This window comes from Pelodiscus sinensis, chromosome 2 (genome assembly GCF_052426305.1).
Source record: "Pelodiscus sinensis isolate ZL-2025 chromosome 2, ASM5242630v1, whole genome shotgun sequence".
NCBI lineage: Eukaryota > Metazoa > Chordata > Testudines > Trionychidae > Pelodiscus > Pelodiscus sinensis.
Genome location: NC_143053.1, coordinates 37,379,327 through 37,405,484, shown reverse-complemented (window position 1 = coordinate 37,405,484; position 26,158 = coordinate 37,379,327). Strand labels below are relative to the sequence as shown.

The 26,158-nt window shown below is 41.5% G+C and overlaps 1 protein-coding gene across 5 annotated transcripts; it reads right to left on the bottom strand.

The window, feature by feature from the left end:
- Positions 1 to 385: 385 nt before the first annotated feature.
- ANKRD46 (ankyrin repeat domain 46) lies at positions 386 to 25,287 on the bottom strand. Of its 5 annotated transcripts, none has more exons than XM_075920274.2 (4): positions 25,135 to 25,287; positions 7,520 to 7,862; positions 5,438 to 5,596; positions 386 to 1,954 (listed from the first exon to the last, which is right to left on the bottom strand). In XM_075920274.2, exons 2-4 carry the CDS (start codon positions 7,828 to 7,830, stop codon positions 1,738 to 1,740), a joined length of 687 nt encoding a protein of 228 aa, XP_075776389.1. In that variant the 5' UTR covers positions 7,831 to 7,862; positions 25,135 to 25,287; the 3' UTR covers positions 386 to 1,737. The 5 variants fall into 5 exon arrangements, with proteins under 5 accessions (XP_075776389.1, XP_075776388.1, XP_006122478.1 ...); XM_075920273.2 differs by having other exon boundaries at positions 25,106 to 25,249; XM_006122416.5 differs by lacking the exon at positions 25,135 to 25,287 and adding an exon at positions 24,803 to 25,099.
- Positions 25,288 to 26,158: the final 871 nt, after the last annotated feature.

Below are 26,158 nucleotides of genomic sequence, written 5' to 3'. Positions count from 1 at the left end.
ATGTCTAAATTTCAGTGGTCATCGGTATATACTGATGCACAAGGAGTGCTTTGTATTCTTTTAGGATGAAACAGGCTAAATTAATCTATAACCTTAGACATTAGAGAAACAAACAACTGACCAAAATAATTCCAATAAGGCCAAAAAACAAGCAAGCCAAAAAATAACCATTCTTCAAAACAACGTATATTAAAGCTAGGTTTGACTAAAGCCCTGCATCATCACAAACCGTCATGTCTCAACCCGTGGGAATGGAGAAATAGACTCTTTTTTTAATACTCAGTGTTTCAATGTGGTCAGTGCAAAATGGAAAGAAATTAGTGCCAATCACTAAAATGAAATAACATCTTTAGTTCTATTCTAAATTAGTAATAAAATCAACATGTTTACTCATACACCTTTATTTCTGGCATTTATCCACATTTAAAATACATTTGCAAATGATACTGAGTGCGCATAATGGAAAACATAATTATTTAATATAGCATATGACACAGTATTCTTAACAGAAATGAACTTACCTATATGAGTGAAAGCAGTTTATATATAATAGCTTATGTTCCTCTATTCAAAAACAGATTAACAACAAACTAAACTTTAGAAGAGAAACTCATTTGGGAGGTTTCCTTCTTTGCTGCATTTGTACCATTTTGAGACAATAGCTTCTAAATGAAAAATAAAACTCAATTCTTCAGAAGCAATTTAGAACAGATATTTAGGGAAGCCTACTATAAACAGAAGAAGTCTCCTCAGTCAATGCCCACAAAATAAAGACAACAGAAACTTATTAACACAATAATAAGATATATTTATATCCACTCGCATTTACTGTAATTTCTGACTTTAAAATGATCCTAAATTATTGCAAAATAATCTGAACGCTTTCAATTAAAAATCATTTTGCTATTATATTAAAGTTTACTGAATTTACTTAGACTGGAATTGTCCAAGCCACCTAAGGAAGCTAGGTACCTAACTGCAACTAAACTGAATGGAAGGTGGGCACCTTTGACAATCCCAACATTACTGCATGCATATTTACCCTCTCTCGATAAAAGAGTATGAAATCAACATATATAATAACCTTAGATTAACTACTACAAAGACCTTGTATTGGGCCAGATTTAAATTTCCATAAGTCCCAAATATTAAGACACTCACTGTAGCACTGAATTATCTTAACTCAAGTGCCCCATCAGTTTTTAGTGACATTTGAAAATAGCTGAAATTGACAGCAATATTACCAAAATTACATTCTAATTAAATCCTCCCACAAAACTACAAATACTGTTTAATGTAGTTTCTAAGAAAGCACAGTTATTCTGCATGAGACAATGTTCCACAACAATACAGGACAAAATGTTTAAATTGCTGAAACATAGGAAAAGAACGTTCACTTTTTTATATGGAAAAGAAGCTGATTTGGTTCTGTACAATGTCACATTTTTCATGCTCAAGAAATTGTTATTTATTTATGAAGGATCTTTTTATAACCATCACATTTGATCAATATAGACTACTATCTATACGTTTTTATTAGAAATCAAGATATGTCAGCGGTAGCCTAGGAATGCTTTAGAATTTAGTGTTGCTGGCAGAAATAATGCAGCTCTCTTCCAAAAGGGTAAGCAGTACATATAAAAGGCAAACAGTATACACAGCTGCATTAAGAATTATAAAAGCTCAAAATACAAATTAGAACTCAGGAAAAGACTGTTGTGCCTCTTTTAATTTGCTTTAATGCACCAATTCAGGCTGATTTTCCACAAAAGGAAGCACCCCACTAACATAGTATGCGATTCCGAGAGAGAGAAGGGCAATGACAATGATCAGGAGTAGCACCCTCCAGAATCCAAGGTCCTCCACAAACTCTTGCCATGTTGTGCGGAAGCTGGAAAGCACCCCTTCACCTTGCTGCAGATTTGGATTAAGGAGGGAATGGCTTTCCATTGCACTGTGAAGGATTAAAGTTATAATTATATCAAGTCAAAGAATGCATCCTTAAAATATAACAGTAATCCTGCTAATACAACTAAAAATACTCCAAATAAAAAATTAAACATTTTTCAAGTTTTCAGTATTTACTCATAATCTCAAAATAGCATATAAGAAAAGAACCCTTCCCTAAATACATCAAATCAACATACAGTAATTGACAAGCAACCCTTCAAGGCAGATGATTCCATAATCTATTTTTTCAAAGTATCTTTGCTTTGGGTACAGAGTAGTATTTAGGAAAGAACAATCAGTTTCACACATACAGAATAGGAAGCGACTGTCTAGAAAGGAGTATGGCAGAAAGGGATCTAGGGGTTATAGTGGACCACAAGCTGAATATGAGTCAGCAGTGTGATGCTGTTGCAAAAAAAGCAAACATGATTCTGGGATACATTAACAGGTATGTTGTGAGCAAGACACGAGAAGTCATTCTTCTGCTCTACTCTGTGCTAGTTAGGCCTCAGTTGGAGTATTGTGTCCAGTTCTGGGTACCACATTTCAAGAAAGATATGGAGAAATTGGAGAGGGTCCAGAGAAGAGCAACGAGAATGATTAAAGGTCTAGAGAACATGACCTGTGAGGGAAGGCTGAAGGAACTGGGTTTGTTTAGTTTAGAAAAGAGAAGATTGAGAGGGGACATGATAGCAGTTTTCAGGTATCTAAAAGGGCATCAAAAGGAGGAGGGAGAAAACTTGTTCATCTTGGCCTCTGAGGATAGAACAAGCAGCAATGGGCTTAAACTGCAGCAAGGGAGGTTGAGGTTGGACATTAGGAAAAAGTTCCTAACCGTCAGGGTGGTCAAACACTGGAATAAATTGCCCAGGGAGGTTGTGGAATCCCTATCTCTGGAGATATTTAAGAACAGGTTAGATAAATGTCTATCAGGGATGGTCTAGACAGTATTTGGTCCTGCCATGAGGCAGGGGACTGGACTCTATGACCTCTAGTCCCTTCCAGTCCTAGTAGTCTATGATTTAAAAAAATCAGCAAAGTTATTTCCTTTACTGATGTATGAAGGAACTACAAAATCAGCAGAACTGGCTAAAGTCTTGCTCACACACTTATGTGTGTCTAACATTACTCCTTTAAGTAGCCCCACGACTTCCCACATGAGCAATGTATGAGCATAAGTGTCTGCGGAATCAGGCTCTTACTGGATACAGTGAAAATAGCTACTTGGGTATAGTGAAAATATACCATGATGTTAAGGCACAAAATAAACAGAGTAAAACCAGATTTCCCCTTTCACCAATACCTCTTCAATTACGGTCATATCCCGTACCAATAATAGGAACAAAATATTTCAGATAAAAGCAAGTTAGCAATATCTGTTTAAATGCTCTTGCTTCTGATACGATTAAGATGACAGAAATACATGCCTAGAAGGAAGAATCATTTGTAAACCTTTTTTCTAAAAATACACTTCTGGTTAACAGTGTTATTCATATGACATTTTTCCTCATTGTGGAGTACAAGCACTGAATAATAATTAGACAAAGCTCCAGTAATTTACTGAAATATTACAGTGCTGTATGCAGAAATTTGCAGGCATTTCCTGTAAAGTAGCTTGTCTTTTTTGTTTTTTAAATATTTACTTGGCTGTAAAGCTATGATGGTTTGCCCACAATTACAGGAGTTAGTCATCTTCCCTGCTTATTATGATTTCTTAACAAAACAACAGGGTTATTTAAAAAATATCTGTTGGCATAATATAGGTCTACTTATTAATTAAGTACCAACTAGATAATACATAATCTCTCCAGGGGTTAAATAAACTTAAAATGCAATCTTTTTTTTTTTTAAAGGTGTTCATTTAAAAAAAAAAACCTACCACATCAAATCATTAAAAAAAAACACCTACCACAACAAAACCAAAGACCTCACTCATCTTAAAGAAGACTCCTGTGGCATTTTTCTATTGCAACCAAATTAAAAGCTACATTAAAAATTCCTGAATAAAACTCTTCTGGGAAAACTGAGAGAAATTCTTCTAACAAAAGCATTCAATGTTGCTTCCTTTTATTGTTACAGGTCACTAAAGCTATGCATACAAGCAAATTTTCTATTTTAAAATAGAGAGGGAGGGTTCTGCCCAGGTGTAGCACAACATGGCATCACACAGGGCACAAAGGAAAAAAGAAGAAATGTGATTTGGGAATCTAGATATGTTCTATGCTTGTGAGTCAGAAGCAACTGAAGGGAATGAGGAGGTGGTGGGATTAAACTCAGCCACGAAGGGAATGAACACTTTTGCACTGATCTCTAGAAACTTCTCCAGTCAGTTCAAGAGTGAACTTCAGTGTTTCCAGAGGGAATAGCAATTATCCTCCTTTGGCTTCATGCATAGATGGGAATGAGGGAGGAGAGAGACAGATGGGGATTGTATTCTGAGAGTCTCTAGAATCAGGAAATATTACCAAGAGCTAGGAGTGAAACTAGAAGTCTGAAAAGCCAACCCTGAATTGTAAATCTATAATTCCAAAATGCAAGTTCCATGTTTCCCTGCTAAATCAAACAAGAGACTATTAATGAAGGTCAGACAAAGGAAAGGAAGTTACAGGTTTTAAAGGGACATTATCAGTTCAAAAATCATAGCTAAAGCCAAGCCCCATTTAAGTCAATGGTAAAACTCCCACATGTAAAACTCCTTTAGGAAACAGGAATTGCCACACTGGATCAGATACATGGCCTGTCTAGTCCAGTGTCCTGTCTCCAACTGTTGCCAGCACTAGACACTTTGGAGGAAGATGCAAGAAATCCCAGAGCAGGTAGATATGAGGATAATATTTCCTCCACATTAGATCTCTCTCCAGTTGTTAGAGATTGGTTTAGCCCCCAAAGCATGAGATAACATTTCTTCCAAAATTGTTAGCAGTAACTATTCTAACTCTGGATAGTCATCTTATCCATATCATTGCCCAAACCCTTTTAAGACTGTAAAATTTTAATGATATTAAATGTAAAGAAAATAGGCTTGTTTTTTAATGGGGTGACTTACGTTTGGGCTCAGGCTGGAGCCCAATATCTGAGACCCTATGAGGGGAAAAGAGTCCTAGAGCTTGGGCTCCAACCTCAATGTCTAGACCACGGTCAACAGCTCCCTAGCACAACAAGCACCATGAACCTGAGTGAGCTGCCATGGGCCAGTTGTGTGTAATTTCAATGTAGACATACCCTTAATTTCTAGTGTATAATGCTGCAGGATATTGAAGGGCCAGCTTATAATCAGTTTCTAGTGAATTTCATTTTCAGATTGTCTTGCACCAACAAAATGGCACTATATTTGGGTGGTAAGGTATTTTTTATATTTTTTTTATTCCGTTTTGAGGAACAAACATGTCAACACACGTATCTAGCAGAAAACAATATGGATCCACCAATAAAGATATACTTTTAATACATGTTTTTATTTTTATAGAAAACATCTGTCTTTTAATACCTTTCACTTTCCGCAGTTTGCATGGTTTCCATCTTAGAGTGAGCTCCTCTGTTAAACCCTTTCACCTCCTGCTCCTCCAAAGACTCCAGCAATCGAATCACATCTTTATTTACTCCTCTTCGTTTTGCCAGAACAAGTGGTGTTGCACCTTGGTGATTGCTAAAATAGCCCCCGCCCCAAAAAAAGGAGGAAATGGGGAAGACAACACATAAAATGAGAATTCTAAGATAGGATGAATCTGCATAAGCATAAGATCAATAAATATCTAGGACTAGTCTCTAGTTTCAGACTAGTAAACTACTCTTAGTTATAAAAAAATCAAAGAAAAACCACACTTGTATGAAAAAATTCAGTACAATTTATTTTTAAAATACACAGCTGTATAATACTCTTGGTACAAAGTCAAAAAACCTAGTGCAATGGAATCTTATCTTGATTGCAGCCTTTGGATGCTATCGTGACAAAAATAAACTAACAACATATTTATACCAGTGTATAAGACTTCATACAATTACCCTTGAAATCTAAGTTGCTTCATGGCTCATTATTGTATATGAGTCACAGAATATTAAGTATTAAATGAAATACAAGATGGATAAATCCTCCTACTGCAAGCTTTGAAAAGAAAAAAAAAAAAAAGCAGGAGTGCATTTGTTGCCTTCAGATTAGAAGCTGCCAGCAAACATGCGCTTGGGATAAAGAAAGAAGGGGAGAAAAAACATAATGACCCCAGGCTGGCCAATTAATACTTCCAGGACCAAAGACCTAACCCACCAATAATTGCTGACTGCCATTTTTTCCTATGCTAGGATGCATGTGCAGAATGTTCTAAGAACAATGTGACCCTGATTAACCTAACTGTACTCAAAATAATAGTTTTTAGGTATTTTGAGTGCCTGTGTCTGGACACTAGCATCTGACAGCTGCTGGGAGGTAGGAAGAAAGAATATACAATATTTAAAAACAATGAAAGGGGGAGCACTGAAAGTCACCACTGTCACCCAAAGAGTACAGAAGAACTGTTACACATTTACAGTTTTCTTTTCAGACAGCTGTCAATTAAAGCATTAGAACTGTGGTACAGAATTTTAAAAAACCCCACAAAACCCTGTTATGCTAAATTATTCTGTGATACCATCCACCCCCTTCTGGTTGTCTGGCCAAACCAGGGTGGCAGAGCCTTAGCTAACTCAGGGGCTAGGCTAGCCCAACATCCCCTCCTTCTATCTGCTTTTCTTATATATATAATTTTTAAAAATTGAACTTTACTGAAAATCATTTGTGTCAGGCAACATATCTGTACAAAATACTTTTGAAAGAATAATTTACTATATACTTGAGAGTTGGTCTATGAGCGTGTCTGCCTGTCTGTTCAAGAACTCCTCCTAAATGGTATGAGCTAGGACCACCAAATTTGGTATGTAGCTTCCTCTTCTCCTAACTTAAACCAAGGTCAGAGTTTGGTTGTGTCAGGACAATGGGATGTGCCTAAAATGTGGCTCTCTCATATCAATGGAAATGGAGGGCTCTGCTAGCAGCAGAGACAGTTATATTTTTTAATGAGAACAGGGGGGCAATAAGGGGCCAGAGATGGGGACCGGGACAGCTATAACCCCATTTGGGCAGCAAGGAGCAGGAGCGGGGAAAGGGACAGCTATCTACTATATATTTCAGAGTTTATCTGTTTGTGTGTCTGTCTGTCCCCCAGTCAGAGGACAAATATCTCTCAGCCATCTATGCTTGCTGCGGAGGCCACGGACAGGCCTCTCTCACCTGGCTCTAAGCTGCTATGGTGAGAGAGAGCTGGGGTTGTCCTCTCTCCCCGGGGCAGCCTGCATCCTGAACCCCTCAGCCCCACCCCAGAGCAATGACTTAAAAGAAGAAAAACAAAAACTGAGTTAAGGACCTGAACAACATTGGATAAATCTTATAGTATGTTCTGGGGGTTTTTTTGTTTTGTTTTTAATTTTAGCAGGCAGTTTCTATTGACTGCAGAAGACACTTATATAACTCAGTTTCCCTTTCTTTTAGAGGATTTTTGGTGATTCTGTAAAGTGGCAAAAAAAGAAAAAACAAACTTACCAAATATCAATCTTGAGTCCATTAGAGACTAGGAACTGGATAGTATCCACGTGCCCACATAGGTGAAGGGCTGTGTTACCTTGGTAATCAGTGGCCAGTAGATCGGCACCAAATTTGTGCAACAGCTGACATATGTCTACATTTCCTCTGGCTGCTGCAAGATGGAGACCAGTTCGGCCACGACTGTCCCGAATATTAGGGTCAAAGCCACTCTCCAGCAGCCGCTTAGAATAGTTAAAATCTCCATCAATGCAAGCCTGTAAGAGGGGTACATTTGTCTGGGAAGAATCATTTACAAAAACATAGGACATTGCTCCACTTCTGTCTGGAATACGTGGCAAACCTGCAGTTAAAAATGACATGAAATGATGGTGAAGCAAAGTAAATAAATACAACACAAATACTTTGCAAATGCTTTCACCAATAAAAATGCAAAGTAGTTTATGAATATAAACTCTGAAATCATCGTGTATTGCTTATTTTAATATGCTGCAGTCTTTTATGATACATAGAGAATGCTCCTTTTATTGCTGTTCACATCTGCTGGAACAGAAATGCATAGCCTTGTTCTTTCAGAGGATTGCAAAAACATTGCCATGACTTGCAAGATACTAGGTAAACCCCTCAGAGAAAGAGAACATATTAGTATATTTTTATATTAAAAAGGAAAAGCTGATGAGTCCAGCCTGTGAGCTAATTCTGTTTGCGGGGAGGCGCAATCACCTTTTATAATTCAGATTACAGGATTGAACAAACACACTTTCAAAGTAACAGATATAGTAACATCAATCGGGGATATTTGCTTACTATAAATAAAATCACTAATGGGATTTCCTCTCATTTATCTGTTCCTTATTTACATCTGAACTTCAATACACAATAGTGACAGCCGCTAAAAATTCATTGTTACTGTGTGCATTAACTCCTTCACTCTCTGCAGGAAATCACATTCTTCTGCCACCTCTGAAGAACATTTTTATACAGTATCATGAGGTGGGGGGGGGGCGCATGGGTTTCACAACAAATTATAAAGATGAGGTCTCTGCCTAGAAGAGCTTTTAGACAAAGAACAAAATGATAAAACAGACAATGTGAAGATAACAAAGGTAAATTAAAGGAAGTTCTAGAAGTGCCGTGGGTGCAATTTTTACATTAGCGCCCCATATCCATCAGAGCAAGAGGTTTTAAAGATAAACATGTGCTTTGCTGTTAGGAGCCTAAAAGTGTGAGGTAGAAATGGTTGCTCCATAGATTTTTTGCTAATTATTATTTGATGAAATATGATTCAACTAGCAGGTGAGTCCTATTGTTGACCGAGCAAAGTCATTTTGCGTAGATTACACTTATAGGAAAGTTCAAGAAATTAAGTACGTGTAATAGATATTTTTAGTAATGTGCTTGCAAAAGAGAAGTAAAAGAACAGTTTTAAATTTGCAGCATTTCAACTTCAAACATTATTCATTTTATTGAATAATTACCATACATAGTAAATTTGAGAAACTCGTAAAGCTTCCATTACTCTTTCTGTAACTAATTGGAATTATTTTGTGATTTGTAACAGTAACATTTTCTTTGCAGTAAAATGATAGTTGAATGAGTGACTTCATTTTAATTTTGTTAGCAAATATTTTTATGAATTCTAATAATAATAGTCGTTCTTTTTTTCAGATGAAAAATAAAAATAATTATTTAAACTTTTCAGTCAGCATATTCCAGTGTAAAAAGTAGTGTGTTTAAGTGACATGATTGTTTATGCAAAATTTGATATCTGTAGGTAATCACGAAGTATGATTTTATTTTGCACAAACAAATCCACTAACAAACTCTTCAAAATATACTAGTGGACTACACCCCAAGCTAGCTACGCCCGCCTTCCACCTCTCTTTGGCAGCTTTTGCTTTAGTGGCCAGAGAGCATGAGAGTGTGATGACGTTATTCTGTTGCCCAGCAGAAAAAACTTTTTTATATATAGACAGAGATAATAGATTGATTGACTAGAGATAATCAGTATTGTGGAAGGAGTGAGTTTTGAGCACAGATCTGAATGAGGGGAGAGTGAATATGTGGCTCACAAGACCATATTCCATACATGATGGAGAATAGGCATGAAGGCAAATATGAGAGAAGAGGAAAAGAATGGTTACACAGGAGGATTCACTCTTGCAAGAATGCATGAGAAAGATAAAAAGTTATGAGGGCTGGAAGGAAGGTAGGAACAGAACTGTTCAGGACCTTACAGAAGAGGACCAAGTACAGTAAAACTCCATTGGTCCGGCATCCAATGCTCCGGCACTTTTGATGGTCCGGCACCATCAGGAACCAGTGCTCTGGCTGCCGGACAATTGGAGCTGCTCTGCGCCCGGCTTCCCTGATTCAGCCGCTGCTGAAACTGACCAGCAGCTGAATCGGGGAAGCCGGGGGCAGAGCAGCTGGGGTGCTGCCGGGTTGGTCCTGTAGTGCTGCCCCTTGGGGCTGCGGGACCAACCCGGCAGCACCCCAGCTGCTCTTGGGGATGCCTGAGGAAGAGCAGCTGGAGTGCTGCCGGGTTGGTCCTGCAGAGCCGAGGGGCGGCGCTGGGACCAATCCAGCAGCACCCCAGCTGCTCTTCCCCAGGCGTCCCCAAGTCAGCCGCTGCTGAAATTGATCAGTGGCTGACTCCAGGAAGCCCGGGGCAAGAGTAGCTCTGCCCCGGGCTTCCTGGAGTCAGCCACTGATCAGTTTCAGCAGCGGCTGACTTGGGGACGCCTGGGGAAGAGCAGCTGGGGTGCTGCTGGATTGGTCCCAGCACCGCCCCTCGGCTCTGCAGGACCAACCCGGCAGCACTCCAGCTGCTCTTCCTCAGGTGTCCCGGATTCAGCCGCTGCTGTAACTGACCAGCAGCGGCTGAATCAGGATGCCTGGAGCAGAGTCCCCACCCCACCCCAGACCCATCATAGCCCCCCCTTCCGATAGTCTGGCATATCTGATAATCCGGCACCCCCTGGGTCCTAAAGATGCTGGATTATCGGAAGTTTACTGTAGTTGAACTTGAAGTGGAAAACAAATAGTAACCAGTGGAGAGCTTTGAACACAGGAGTAATGTAGTCAGGGTAGTGGGCAGGCAAAATGATTTTACCAGACAAATTCTGAATAGACTGGAGTAAGTAGAGAATCACAAAGTCAGAGAGGGGACATTTAAATAAATAAAATGAAAGAGGATTGAGATTGGAATTTTTCTAGTGAGCATGAAGAAGAAATGAAGGATCTTGGACACTCAGTACTCCATGGTCATGACAAATCTCTAGCATATTATAACAGGATTCTGATTAGCTATCTGGACCTTTTTTAATAGCATACTTAAGTACTTACATTCTCTTGCCTATATAAGGCATCCTCCCATCCAAGCACACTCATTTGGCTGGAAGAATGGAAATATGGCCATCAGCCAAAGAATTAGATTTAAGACTTCTGCTTTTGGGGAGTTTACACCATTCATGCTTTATAGCTCTTTTCTAATGCTCCAGATTAATCATTTTACAATACCTATACTACATAAACCTTGATTTTAAATGCTCTTTTGATTATGAGACAATAATATTTTAGTCTAATCAAATTAACAGGTATTATTTACCCCTCACAAATTGGTATTTCTCATCTGGACTAATTCTGCTACAAAAATATAGTTTAATTTGTCTAGGTCAAGAGACAAAACTGACTTATCTCAGGCTTGGAAGAGGGAGAGATGGGAATAAGCTCCTAGCTATTAACAGCTACAAAAATAATGACTTAATTATTCAGCCCCCATGCAGAATACATTCTGAGTCCATAAGTATTATTTTTGTAGGGGATAATTTAGTGCCTACTTGAAAGCACTCTCTTCCACAATCACCTCTAACAACAGAAAGCCATAAGATAGTTCAAACAATATTTTGCTCCTTGAGGGCATTAACTGCTTCCATTTTATCCAAATATGGACAGAGCAATTGAAAGAACACAGAACCTATCTGGTACTTCCAACTGAAATATTACAAGAACTGTGGTGAGTTGCAAGACAAGGACTCTACAGCAATCTAAATTTTCTTGCCTGTTTCCCTTTCAAAATTAAAGTAGCACAACTGTATCTTCTTCAACGCTAACTGTCCCTGAAAGCTGACATGTCCAACCTCCAAAAGATGCAATTTGCAGATTAGAGAGCTGTACATTAGAGATACCTTAAATCACTTTCAAATCTTCAAGTAGCACAAACATATCAACAGTATAAAAAAAACTCACTTGTTCTAAAAAAATAAGATTTTGCTTTCAAAGGTTGGAGGACAGTGCTGGGATCATTAAACTTAGATGGCTGTAAATGTCATTTACATGTATTTATTAGAAGCCTGATATCTGTAATTTTGCTTGTAACACTACTACTATGTCAACACTACTACTACTTTTAATTTTTTGTGCCCCTTTAGGCAAGATACTGCAGAAGCAGCAGGGAGGAATTATCGTTAGCAAGTCAAATCACACTACTAGCACAATTTGTGAAATCTTATACTGCTTGTAAGTTTGGAATTTAACAACTCTGTGTGTAATTTTATTTTGCAGCAAGTGGATATTTTCCTCTTTGTATTTTTCAATATGTAGAAATCAGAACAGCTAAGTAAAGCAGCTCCCAGTCAGTGCCACGGAGACACAAAGAAATGGCTAGATCGTAAATGAGACAGGACCACTCATGGGGACAGGTTCTCCCTTTTTCTCATACTCATCACAAAAATATTAGTTATGATTAGGGATCCACAGAAAAATGCAGAATTTATGTTTTTAGAGAATCTTTAGTATTGTAGAGAAATCATATATTAACTAACTACTATATTCTGAAAGTGTCACTTGTTCAATGTGCAGAATCTTCCCCTTGTTGATTTTTGAATGTGCTTTAAATTTACATACAGTAGAACCCCATTTACCCATCATTCAGCTCTATATGTCATCATTCAGCCTCTATCATTCAACTCTATATGTTAATCAAACAACCAACAGCCTGGGGTTGAAAGTAGCAGGGTTCAGCGACTCCCAGGTAGCTGGTGACTTGGTTAACACAAATATCAAAGGGGTAGCCATGTTAGTCTGGATCTGCAAATGCAACAAGGAGTCTTGTAGCACCTGACAGACTAACAGATGTACTGGAGCATAAGCTTTCGTGGGCAAAGACCCACTTCATCAGATTCATCTGAATAAGTTGGTCTTTGCCCACGAAAGCTTATGCTCCAATACATCTGTTAGTCTATAAGGTGCTACAAGACTCCTTGTCGCTTTTGGTTACAGAGAGAGCTAGATATTGGAGACTCAGAAAAATGGGGTTCTACTGTTTATCAGTAAAAGACTGTGTTCAACTCATACCTACCCACACTGTGGTTAGAGAAAGTAAAGTTTAGTGTTGCAATCTAATCACAGATTTTTATCAGAGATTTTTTAATCACAGAAAAACTAGGATCTCTGGTTAGGATGGGCTAAAATGTACAAATCACCCAATCAGCACCACCTGTAATGTAACAGTTCTGAGAGCTTGTGGGGGGGAACACTCACGCCATCTCTCAGAAAATGAACAAGAGTAACTGATATTACCTTTGCCCTTTTAAAATAGATCAATATTCTGCAACCATATGGTAACCGTCAATGAGACTTTCCAACATTAATGACTACTTCTGACTCCCAGAGTCAAAGTGCCAGTGATTACTGCTGGCAATATTCTGACTAGCAGCAATAGGATATTAATGGTGTGTCCACAAGTCAGTGTACTCTGATGGAAAACATGGGGAGGTTAATGCAAGTGGTACACAGTTTACACATGAGCTATTCATTCATCAATTTCTTAATTGCATATAATCTTCCACTCTTTTGTCATGCACTTCTGCAATATTTAATTGACACTGGCTTATGTAGCCTCTCTTTTTTTAAAAAGTAACTAAGCATCCATCATAAATAGTTTGCTATAGCAGTGTGCCCACATCCTCTGAAAGTGAGGTTTCCTGTTCAACTGGGATCACATATAAAAATACAGTGAGACAAAAACAAGCCCTATTTATATGTGCATGCAAGATAAAAATAAAATTAAAATTATGTAATTTTATCCACGAGACAAAAGCACACGAACACTCTCTCAGTACTTATATGACCTCTCCTTCATCACTGCTGTATATAGTACCTCTTAAATATTTAAAAATAGAAACAAATGGCCCTATCCCCCTTCCTGGTAAACAGGAGAAATTTGGTGAGTTTACAGGATGTGTTTGCATGTGAATTCTATGGTATATAGAAATTAAGGGAAAGTTAAGTTGAACAAATACGTTTTGTATTTAGTTCTGAAAATGGTAAGATCTATTATCATTTTTGTTTAGGGAGAGAATTCCATAGTTTACATTCAGCTCCTCTGAAAATAAGGTCTCCTGCTCTCTCACACCCTCTTCTTTTCTGGATTAGTTTCACTATTCCAGTGAAATAAGAATTGTTGTGGGAAGTAACTTACCAGATAGCCAGAACCAATCCCACAGAGGGCTCCGAATACCTTTCAAAATATACAGATCGCTTCGCTAACCTACAGCACTTGGCATTTTCCCTTCCTTCTGCCTTCACCTATTTTCCCAAGAGTTCCTCTTTCCATGTTGCGGGCATGTCGTACCAAGGGGCAACAGAGATGATCATTTTTAGTGGCCTGCTATCATTTTGTGTTTTTTCAGATGGAATGTATGAGTTGTTGGCAGTGCAAAAGCAGCACTACCTATGTTATTTGCTGCACACTGAAGAGACTCAAGTGTTAAATCCTTTCCACTAACTGGGACTGAAAATCCAGGTTAGAACTGGAATATTCTAGATACCAAACTTAGACATAATCATTCCCATTTTCCAATATTAAACATGGGGGTGTGGGATTTATAATTATACTATCCTAATTTTAATATCAACTGTACCCTAGAGAGATGACTGTATAGCCATTTACATGATCAACCGATGACCCTGGGCTCATCGGTTAATCCTAATGGTTACACACACTCCCCTACTGTTGCCTCTGGGGGGGGGGGGCGGAGACATGCAGGAGCCAGTGTTTCTCCCTGAGCACTGGCTACCACGGAGCCCACTTGCCCCCTCTCCCCCCGCACACACACACTGCTGCCTCTGATACAGCGGGGAGGTGGGGGAGGGAGATGTGCTGGAGCCAGTGCTTGCGGAGAGCCAGTTTAAAAGCAGCTCCCCCAGAACACTGACTCCTGCAGATCTGCCTCCTCCCCCCTGCGTTGTCTCTCACAGAGGCAGCAACTTGGGGGGGCATGCAGGAACTGGTGCTCAGGCCTGCTCTTCTGTGTGTAAACATGTAACCGCTGCAATGTACAGCAGTTACACATTTACAAAATTAAACATTTTAACATCCATACCATGGACTGAGAAAAACTTTTCATCAATTGAGTGGAAAGTACTTTACAAAGGAGGTAAATATAGTTATCCTCATTTTACATGTTGCTAAACAGAAAAACAGCAAGTGGAAGTGTCTTTGTATAGACACTCAGTAAGTCAGTGGCAACAGAACCAAGAACGGAACCCAGATTTCTTATTTCTATCCAGTGCTCTCTCCACTATGCCACACTGCCTCCCAGTACAGTATAATGAATGTGCTGTAAAAAAAAAAAAATCAGATCTTGCTCTGTTGCAGAAAAGAATGTTACTTTGTATCAGAGCTTTACTCACGAGGGAATTCACAAATATTTTCCCTACCAACCACATGCATGAAAATCAGTTGCACCAAAGTCTTTTTACAGACAGAATTTGTTTCAGAATATTTTGCTGTTTAACAGAGGTCTTTAAAAAACATTTCTGAACCTTTCCCATTTTTATCCTTTAGATAGGGAGTGTTCGGTGAGGAGCATAATTTACAGTCATGTTGATTGAATGTGCCTGTTCAAATTATTTACAGTCTTAATTCACTGCTTTTGTCTCACAGAAATTGGATACAATAACTGAGGAAAATGAATATAAACATATATTTCTATATTTAACCTCCATATAAAGGCTGAAATCACTTAAGCCATAAATTCGAATACTTCAGTTTTTACGAGATGTTACTGAATTACACTCTTCATAAGTATAAATATCTTCCTACTTAGAAACCTTTATGCAAATTCTCTTTTCACTAGTATACTGCAGGAATGCTAAACAAGTACTTCCAGCAATTAGTTCAAGGTCATTGCAACATTTTTTTAATAGCTACTGGTAATTATTTTTAGCTCTTGATGATGCATTTCAGCTTGAACTTGCTGCAGCTTCTTATGCAATAGGAGACAAGTGCCAGTGAGCAACTGTCCATCAGAAATCAATTCTTTAATAAGTAAATTATTCTCCAATTGCCTAAATGCTGTTTGTATGTGGATGAATGGCGCCACCATGTGACCTGTTGAGTTCACATGCAGCTGAAGCAAACAGCATGCAACTCCCTTACTATTTCTTATTGCTTGTGTTTGTTGTTTTCTTGAAAGCAAATATATTAGTAAAAGTTTAAATTACTAGGTGGATTAAAGGGGATCCTGAAATCCAAAATCACTCATGGAACAGCTAGAGAGTAACTTTTTGCAGAACAGTTACAAGACTCTTTGATCTGTTTACTTCTAAAACCAGAGTGCGTTGTCCAGTCATACCAAAGCTTTGTACTAAAACATCTCTAATCAAATATGCTAAAAGCGGTTATCCTTCCTGGTCTTTGATCCCATTCTATTGATATTAGAGGCTTGGATTTGGGCCATGGGTTCTCAAGATAAGATTAGTTTCCTTCAAACCAGGGATGTAAACAATTGTGTAAAAATGTAACCGTGTAACCACTAAAAACCGTAACAGTTACATATGCTGCAGGCTCTGCAGTATAACTTTTAGGCTGCAGAGCCCGCAGCACAGGATGACAGCTGGGCCCCACATGTAACTGTAATGGAAACCCATAAGCTGATGCTTATCCATTATCCATTTGAACTGTTACGCTTTTACAACCTTACTTCAAACCACTCAAGATTACTTTTCTCTGTTTACAGAAGAACAGTTTACATATGTCAACAGCTTTAATACCTTGAGATTACTAAAACAGAGCGACATACAGTATTATTGCCTTTCAGCGACAGACCTGAGTGTCATGGGTACCTCTGGCAAAATGTTGCATATTGTGAATTATAAACCAGTCAGACACACAAACTTAGTATTATTATATTGCCCTTTTCTTCTCTTTTTTGTCTATCACTTGCCATACTCTAACTAGGAGGATTCCAATTTGGCATGCACCTCCATTTGAACATTTCTGCTTAAATTTTTCTACCTAAAATCTCTTACCCATACATTTAGTCTCTCTGAGCCACTTCATAAGCTTTAGTGGCCTCACTGGCAATTACAACACTCAGCCCCATTTAATGGCTAAAACAAAATAAACAAAATCAGGTCAGTTTGGAGAAACTCGTAGGTTAGTGAAGCCATCTTAAAAGTGTGCATTATACATCCATAGTTTTTTATACTCTCTAGTAACAACTTTAAAAATATAAGAAATGCACTGCTGTGCTTGTTCACAATAGGTCTTTATTACTAATATGCTTATTTACCAATACTGAAGACCATGAAATTGACACCATCTGATTTATGGCTCTAACTATACAACCGACACACAAATGATAGTTTTGGCAATGTATATTATAGCTAAATATGTGATGGATTGAAATAGAACATCTGTTAAGAAGTGGGTATGTTTCTATAAGTAAAATGTTTTTTTAAATTATTACACAATATCACATTATGCAAGGGCATGCCACATCATGTGGCATAAAATTATATAACGGCAAAACATTTTTAGGCTACATTTCTAATGAGTACATACTGATGCTAAGCACGGACACTTTCCTGTGCCAAAATTTAAAAAACAGAAGCTAAACATACAAATCAATAGCCTAGTGTTTAAATTTCTTTCCCCTCATGTCAATAATTATTGCTGAGGAAATTTAAATGTCTTCTTCATTCAGTAATACTTTTGGTGGTTTTGAATTTTTCTAGAAAAAATATCAGTAAAGAAAAAAAATAAAAGTTAAAAATAATTCCTGTTCTCCAGGCTAAAGGAATTCATCCATAACTTGTTCAACAGGATTATAAGAGACAGCTATTTGCCCAAGTTTCACATCTTAATTGCTTCCAAAAGAATCACCCATCTAGGAAGTTGCTATGGAACACAAAACAAAAAGTTTCCAGTCATCAGGTTACAGCAAGAAGCAGTCTGTAGACACAGACTCAACTAAATTGTTCACTTTAATTTCTGCTATCTAAATTGCATCCTCAAAACCCTTGCAAACCAAAGATCCCAAAATTTATGAAAACTGTTTCAATTACTTTTGTTTTTATTAGAGATTGCCTGTTGCCCTCAGTTCTCCTACCACCACAACAGTATTAATCCTGGCTCTTCTGGTTAACATAGTGCTTATATGTATGTATGGAGAAAATGACCAACTATAACTCCCCCATATGGACATTATTCTAGAATAACTAGCCAATTAGCCCATCATAAGATGGGATTTTCAGGTCTCTCCTCCATGTCGGTCTTCTCTCCTGAGCTTCCGGTCTCTCGCTCCATCTCTCTCGTCCTCCTACTGCATCCCCCTCTCTCTCTCAGCTCTCCTCCACCATCTGCCTCTCTCCGTCTCTCTCTTTCTCTTCTCCCCCTCCTGCCTCTCACTCTCTCTCCGTTCTCCTATGTCTCTGTCAGGGATGCACGCTCGTCCAGGCCCCACCCCCTGGGCATGCACGTCGCTGCTCCGCCCCCCTTCGCCTCCTGCCATGGCACTTGGCTGATTTCTGCGCCACTCAGCCAGGCTGCCGGACGGGAGCAAGTGGCGCAAACGGCCTCTCTCTCTCTTCTCCTCCTCTGTCTGCCTCGCCCTCCCTCCCTCTCAGCTCTCGTCCGCCTCCTGCCTCTCTCTCCGTCTCTATCTCTTTCTCTTCTCCCCCTCCCACCTCTCACTCTGTTTCTCTTTTCTCCTTCTCCTGCTGCGTCTCTCTCTCTCTTGCTGTCGTCTGCCTCCTCCGTGTCCTCTGTGTCTGCTCCGCTTTCCTCCTTTTGAATCCAGCGCCCTTTCCTGATGTCAGAGACGCACGCTCATCCAGGCCCTGCCCCCTGACTGTTCCCTCTGGGCGGCGCTGTTGCCTCCCGCCATGGTGCTCGGCTGACTTCTGAGCTGCTCAGCCAGGCCACCACGCGGGAGTATCCCTGTGCTGCAAAGAGAGCGCGGACCCCAAACGGCCGTTTATGCTGCTTGCTCCTGAGTGCGCAGAAGTCAGCCGAGCACCACTGTGGGAGGCAATAGCGCCGCCCAGAGGGAACAGCCAGCATTTCAGCGTTATAGAGTCACAGACATTGGGCTACTATATATATGATTACTTGCTACAGCTAGGCTAGATTTTTTCCTGAATTTCTAACAAAGTATTCCATCTTTTATAATCATCTGCTGAAGAGGAATGTTCAAATGTGATTAATTATGTAAACGTGTACCCACTCCCTGGGAGCCAAGGTGCATGGGAAGTCTACTTTTAAGCCTGCTCCTCATGCATACCAGAAGCCTGCATGTAACTATGATGGTTAACCAATGAGCCCAGGCTCATGGTTAACCATTACACCTTTACACTTTCACATCCCTCCTGCTGATTAGGGAAGTACCTGAAAAATCTGAAGCTCAACCCTCTATGCTGGAAGTTTGAAGAAATGTCTCCTCCCTTAAATAATCTTTGGGGCTATCAGAAGGTGTCTCTGCTACTCAACCCTTCCCCTACTCGGTCAGTTAGTGTTGGATTTTTTTCCCCTCTCTTCCTCCCTCTCTCTCTTTCATATGACAATATAGCTTTTCCAGGCAGAAGAAATATGCATTTGACACGATGCTTGAGAGTTACACTGCTATTTACAGGATTTTGAATATTAACAACGAAAGTGACCAGTGTCTTAATTCTACTCCACTTCTAGGCAAATTTGTGAAAACTCAGGAAAATACTACAACTATGATTTTACATTCAGTTCACAACTGCAAGAGGTACAAAACTATTTTTTTTATATAAAAAATGAAACAAATTCTAGAAAAATTGGTACCTTTGCACCCCACACTCATCAGCAAAAGTTGTCCCAGTTGCCAGTGGACTGTGAATGCCCAGACTTTCAAATGTTTGTAGTCAATGATGTGTTTTTAAAACACAAATGATACGACTGCATCCTAAGTCGCATCTATTAAAAAGCTAAATAAAAATGTAGACAATTATTTTAAAGGCAGAGCCTTTCTGGAATGGCCTCACCTTTCTTGATTAAACTGAAATCATACTTTCTTCCCTGGGTGTAAGAATATTCAATAAAATAATAGGCATATGAGAAGTAAAATAAAATTATACTTATTTAATTAAGCTGCAACTTATTTAATTAAAATTAACTCAATCCTTAATTAAACAAATGGCCACAAAATAGGGCAGGGGTGGCCAACCTGTGGTTCCAGAGCCACATGCAGCTCTTCAGAAGTTAACATGCGGCTCTTTATATAGGAATCAAATCCGAGGCTGGAGCTACAGTTGCCAACTTTCCACTGGGCCAGAGGGTGCTCACTGTTCAACCCCCAGCTCTGCCCTAAGACCTTTCCCCTAGGATCCTGCCACTTCCTACCCTCTTCACTGAGCCTGTCACACCCATGCTTTCCCCTCAAGTATCTCCCACTGAGAAAGAGCTGATCTCAGTGGGCAGGAGGAAAAGGAGAAGGAGGCACCAACCGGCGGGACTGCCAGTAGGTAGGATGTGCTGAGAGTGGTGGTGGTGGGGAGATCATCAGGGCTGGTGACATAGAACTGTTGCTCTTTGGCAATGTGCATTAGTAAATTCTGGCTCCTTCTCAGGTTTAGGCTTAAATTGGGGCATTTATCCTATTATTTTAAAGTTAGCATTTTTCCCCCTAAAAAGAAAGTTATCCTGTGCATTCATTTGGCTAGCAGTTCTCGTAATTAGTTTTAAATTTAACATTTTGGAGTTTTTTTTTCTGTTAAGTTACTCAACATATTCAGTAAATTACATAAAACCAAAGGTTCAGAAAGCACAGCAAGTCCAGGCAAAACAAAAACACCATTCAACCTGCAATATCTGCTGATGTGCAGTGTTTGCTGCTATCAAAGCACTTCTGTCACAATACCAAAAAGGTTAGGCAAATAATGAGACAGTTAATAAATGGGGGTGTGACGTAGTGGGGGTGCTGTCTGCTCTGTAACCCGGGGTTCCCCTGTGCTGATGTGTGATTCCCACTGACTCACCCACATGTGTACTGGCCCAGATACCTAGTCCCAGATGATAAATCTCTTCCCAAAGGGAGAGACAAAAGAAGGGAGGCGGAGACAGCCACTTGGCTGGGGGGCAGCGTCTGGGAACAAGGCAGTTTCTGGCTGGGAAACATGAAGGGAACAGACTAAGCTGTGTACTGAGGGGGCAATGGACCCCCTAACCCAAGGGGTCTCAGGGATTCTGGCCCTGACTCCTGTAACCACATCACGTTTATGCTGTGCTGTATCCTGGAGAAGCAATAAACCCTCTCTATTCTACTGGCTGGCAGAGTCTGTTCTGGCTGCTACGAGGATGCAGGATCAGGGGGAACCCTGATGTACCATCACAGGGTAACTGATATTTTACCTGATCTTAAATAAATAACTTTAAAAGTGATCAATTGTTTATTATATATTAGAGGTGTAAAATCTAGGGATGTAAGCAAGTAGTCGACTATCTGATAAGCTTAGGCAGAGGCAGCAAGGGGTGGGGGAGGAAGAGCAGGTCCTGGGGGCAGCTGGGTTAAAATCTGCTTGCTCCTGGTCCCAGACCACTGCAGCTCTGCTTTTTAAATATAGTAAGAGCCACCAGGCTCTTACTACTTTTAAAAAACAGACCTGCAGCAAATCATCTTATTGACTACTTGAGTAGTTGATGGAATTTCCATCGATTACTCAATTAGCTTCCTAACTGCTATTTAACTTCCCTAGTAAAATCCCATTTAATCAGTTAACTAGTTATGTTTAACCAATTAATTGCTTAAACAGAAGCAGGGGGAGGGCCGTTCCAGCCTTTCTGGGTTGGAGTGGTCCCCACCCATAGCACACTGCTCCAGCCAGCCCAGACCCATCACAGGCAAGGGCTGCTCCAGTAAGGCTGAAACATACCTCACCCCTCCCACTGCTGGGCTAGAACAGCATCATGCCTGCATCAGGCAAGGGGTCCTTCAGCCTTTGCTGGTTAACTATTCACATCCCACATATAATGAGTGTGTGTGTGTTGTCCTTCTCCCACCACATTTCACATGCAATTTGCCTTTTTAGGCTCAATATGTTTAATTGTACACCAGAGTAGTCCTACTGACAAAGGCATAAAGTTAAGCACCACATAAATGTATGCAGGATTGGTGTATTGGATTATAAAATTTTCAGGATAGGAACGGATATAAATGACAGTTGCTTTAGAAAAATTAAACTTTAAACTAACTAGAACACCCTAAAATTGCTAGTATCCAAAAGAATGAATAACAAACAGATCTCCTAAAAATGCCTTGAGAGGCAATTCATACCAACATGAGAAAGAGTGGTTAGAAAATGTACACAAAATAAAGAATCACAGCACTTACAGCTACTGTGATCACAAAGTCACATTGCATCGGAAGCAGCTTAGTTCTATTTTGGCAGTTCTATACCATTGAAGGAAAAAGCCTTACAGCAGGAGTATTCATTGGTGGGTGGGGCTGCCCTTTATGTTGCTCTGTCAATGTGAAAGGATTGCTGAATACAGCAGAATTTAGCTCACCAAATTTAGAAGTGAAAGTCTCATTCAGTCATCTGGTCATTCCTCTGCCACTGCAGGACCATTCCGTACTTATGTATGAGATTATCAGATTAATAACATTTACAATAACTAGCTTGTAGAGCTAATACAATTTAGACTAGTACAAATATTAAAAATCTAACATTAGTATTGTTAGTTTTCTCCCCCCGACATGCCATTCTCTTGAAGTCACAAAACTTGCATCCAGTCAATTTCACCTTTTGATGCTTACACATTAGCATGATTCCATATTAGTGTTGCAAACACTGCATTACTTTCATAGCATATTAAAAATACAGAACATACGGCCTGATAATAAAACTTATTGGTTTGTATTTAAAAACGAAACAAATCTGAACATGGAACTAAAATTGTCTTAGGTTTGGTCTACATCACAGACTTGTGTCAGTATAACTACATCACTGGAGGATGTGCAAAATCCACACTCTTAGAGCCCTGCAAATTTGCAGATATCCGCTTTGTATCAGCAGATACCTGCAGATACAGATATCTGTGTACCATGTTGATGGATAACGGATAGATGTGGATTCCATTTTTATATCTAGAGCCCTGCAAATCTATGGACAGCCACTTCATATCTGCATCCGTGAATGCGGATATCAACAGACCGGCTACGTCTACACTGGTCCCTTTTCCGAAAGGGGCATGCTAATTTTCAACTTCAGAATAGGGAAATCCGCGGGGGATTTAAATATCCCCCGCGGGATTTAAATAAAGATGTCCGCCGCTTTTTTCCGGCTTGGGGAAAAGCCGGAAAAAAGCGTCTAGACTGGCCCGATCCTCCGGAATAAAGCCCTATTCCGAAGGATCTCTTATTCCTACTTCAAAGGGCTTATCAGTTAATTCTAATGACTACATGCACATACACACCCTTGCTGCCTCTGTGTCGGGAAGAGGGGGAATACAGGTGTTGGTGCCCATAGGGAGCTGGCTCCTTATGCACTCTGGTTCCCATGGAGCTGCCTACCCTCTCCCACAGAGGCAGTAGCATGGGGAGCAGGTGGGAATTCCCCATGAGTACCAGATCCCATGGCGCTACCTGTCCCACCACTGACGCCTCTGATAGAGAGGCAGCAGCATGGAGGGTGAGAAGGCAGGTGGAAGCTGGTACACATGGGAGCTGTTTTCTCCCTATTGCTGCCTCCCACAGAGGCAGGGGGGAGAAGCAGGAGCTGATACGCATGAGGAGCCAGCTTTTCAGCCAGCTCTCCATACGTGACCCCCCACGGATCTGTCTGCTTCTGCTTTGCTACCTGCCAGCGGCAGCAAGGAGAGGAAGGGAGGGAGAGAGAGAGAGAGCGCGTGCGTACGCACAGGTTGGCAGGCAAGAGCTGGTGCTCAGGGAAGTATCTTTTAAAATGAGATCTACCATTTCTCTTCAAAAACTATTTCAGTCTAACAGATCACCTCACTGTTGTTAGTAAGTTGTTCCTGATGAACCACATTTTCTTAATTCTACCCTAATGTCATTAGTTATATTTTTGGTGGAACAAAAAGAAAATTCATCTGTCTCCTTACAATTTACACACTTAATTTTCTTGTACATGTTTACATCTTTCACACTCATTTGGGTATTTAAATTGAGCTGTGCATATTTATAGATTTGCTCATTTTGCTTTGTAAGTCAAAGGTTAACCGTCAGAGAATTTTTTTCTTCACTCATTTTCCTTCTACAGATTGAACCTCTCTAGTCCTTTATACTCTGGTCTGGCAACATCTGTGGTCCAGCATGATTTTAGTTACCCATGATAAGTGAACATCTGGCTGTGGCCAAGTTTCCCACAGTCCCCAAAAGTTTGTTTACAGTCACGAGTCCTGGCTCTTAGTGTTCTGTGCTGTTATTTACCTCTAAATGTATTCTAAGAGCCCAGTAAGCAGTAGAAGGGTTGGTAATGCTGCTAGACAATACTGACCTCCTGTGGGTCAGCAAATTCTCTGGTTCAGCACTGGTCAGGTCCTGAGGTTGCTGGACAAAAGAGGTTCAACCTGTATTACTTCTAGTTTTTTCCCCCTTCATTTTAAAGGTCTCTCTACTCCTGCCACTTTCATAGTGACACTTCAAATATTTGTAGACAGTTACATCACCCAAGCTATGCAAAGTTTGTATTTTAGTCTTCTCACATCCTGACAGTTTTGTGGCTAGGCTCAAATTTGTCAGGGATGTTCCTGACGCGAAGGTACTAAAATTCAGTCAGTTATGCCCCAGTGTAGGCATCAACTCTGCTACCACATCACAGTGGGAACCTACCTAGCCGCCTAGGCAGCATCACAGCTGTTTTTCAACACGTGCATCTGCATAACGCCTTGGGCTCTTCCCCTGTACCTGTAGCGAGGCCTACGCCGTGTACAGGTCTTGGCCCAGGGTGGGTCCGGGGACACACACAAGCCATTACTTGGTCAGGCTTGAGCCCCAAGGCGATTACCTGCGAAAGGGGCAGGCACGTTTCTGGCCGGCATCGCCCGTAACTGCCCCGGCCTGGATGGGAATGGCCGGCTCAGAACACCGCTCGGCGGGCCCGTGCGGCGCCCCGGGCTGGGCAGGGGGTGGCAGCTCCGCAGCAGCGAGCGGCGCCGGGGTCCCCGCCCGGACGGTGGGTGGCGACCGGCTGCCCCCAGATAAGTGCGGGCTCCTAGGCTGCCCCCGCCCCGGCAGCCCCGCGTCCCCAAGCGGCCGGGCGCTCAGAAAGGAGCAGGCCCCGCGCCGGGTCCCCTCCCGCAGGCCTTGCCTGGCTCCCGCCGCCGTCCCGGTACCTGCCTCAGCGCCGCGCGGCCTGTTTCTTGGGGCGCTCGCAGCGGGGCCGGGCCTGAGGCCGCGCCACCTGCTGGCGGGAGGCCGCCTGCTCAGCTCCCTGGGCCGCAGTGCGAGGGGCCTCGGCCCGGCGCTGGCCCTGGGGGGAGGCTGCTGGGCCCCGTGCACAGGGGCGGGTGCTGCCCCCCTGCCTCGACGGGGTTTCCGCGAGAGACGGGCTCACGGGTTGGGCCAGTGGCTCTCAGCGTTCCTGCCCCGGCCCACCAACCCCAGCGCAGCAAAGCCGGGCAGCAGGGGTGGGGTTGGTAGGTGCCAGGCTCTGGGCCAGAATAACCCGTGGAAAAGGGATCCCGGTGCCTCTGGTCAGCATCACTGACTGGGCGGGTAAAAGTCTGCTCCGCGCTGCGGCCGGGCTAGGGCAGGCAGCTCCCACAAGCCACTGGCACGTCCCTCTGCCTCACAGGCGGACACCCCACAAGTACTCTGCTGCCAGGAGCCACCTGAGGCAAGCACTGCCTGGACCCTGCACCCCCAATCCCCTCCTCGACCCCACTCACTTGCCCCAAGCCCCTGCCCCACCCCAGAGCCCCTCCAAACCCGTATCCCAGAGCCTGCACCCTCTCCTGCACCTCAAGCCCTTACCTCAGCCCTGAGTCCCTCCACACCTAACCTCTCTGCCAAACTAGTGATATGAATGACTAGTCAACCATCTGATAAGCAAATGCTTATTACTCCCTCCACTTTGCTGCCCCTCCCCTTTGCTGCCTCTATCAGAAAGAGGCATCAAGGGAGGATGAAAGAACAGGGTACAGTACTTGAAAGTGGCAGTTCCGCATGGAGCTTTGGGTCAGGCTCTTCCCAGTGTTTCAAAGAGGCAGCTGAGTCCCCGGCTCTATTCACTGCTGCCATCTTGAAACACTGGGAGAAGCCTGATATCAGGCTCTCTCAGCAGCATCTCAAAGCTGCAGCGCTGCATGGAGCCTGGGGCCAGCGGGGGAGTTCTCAGCTGATCCTGGGCTCCACACTGCGT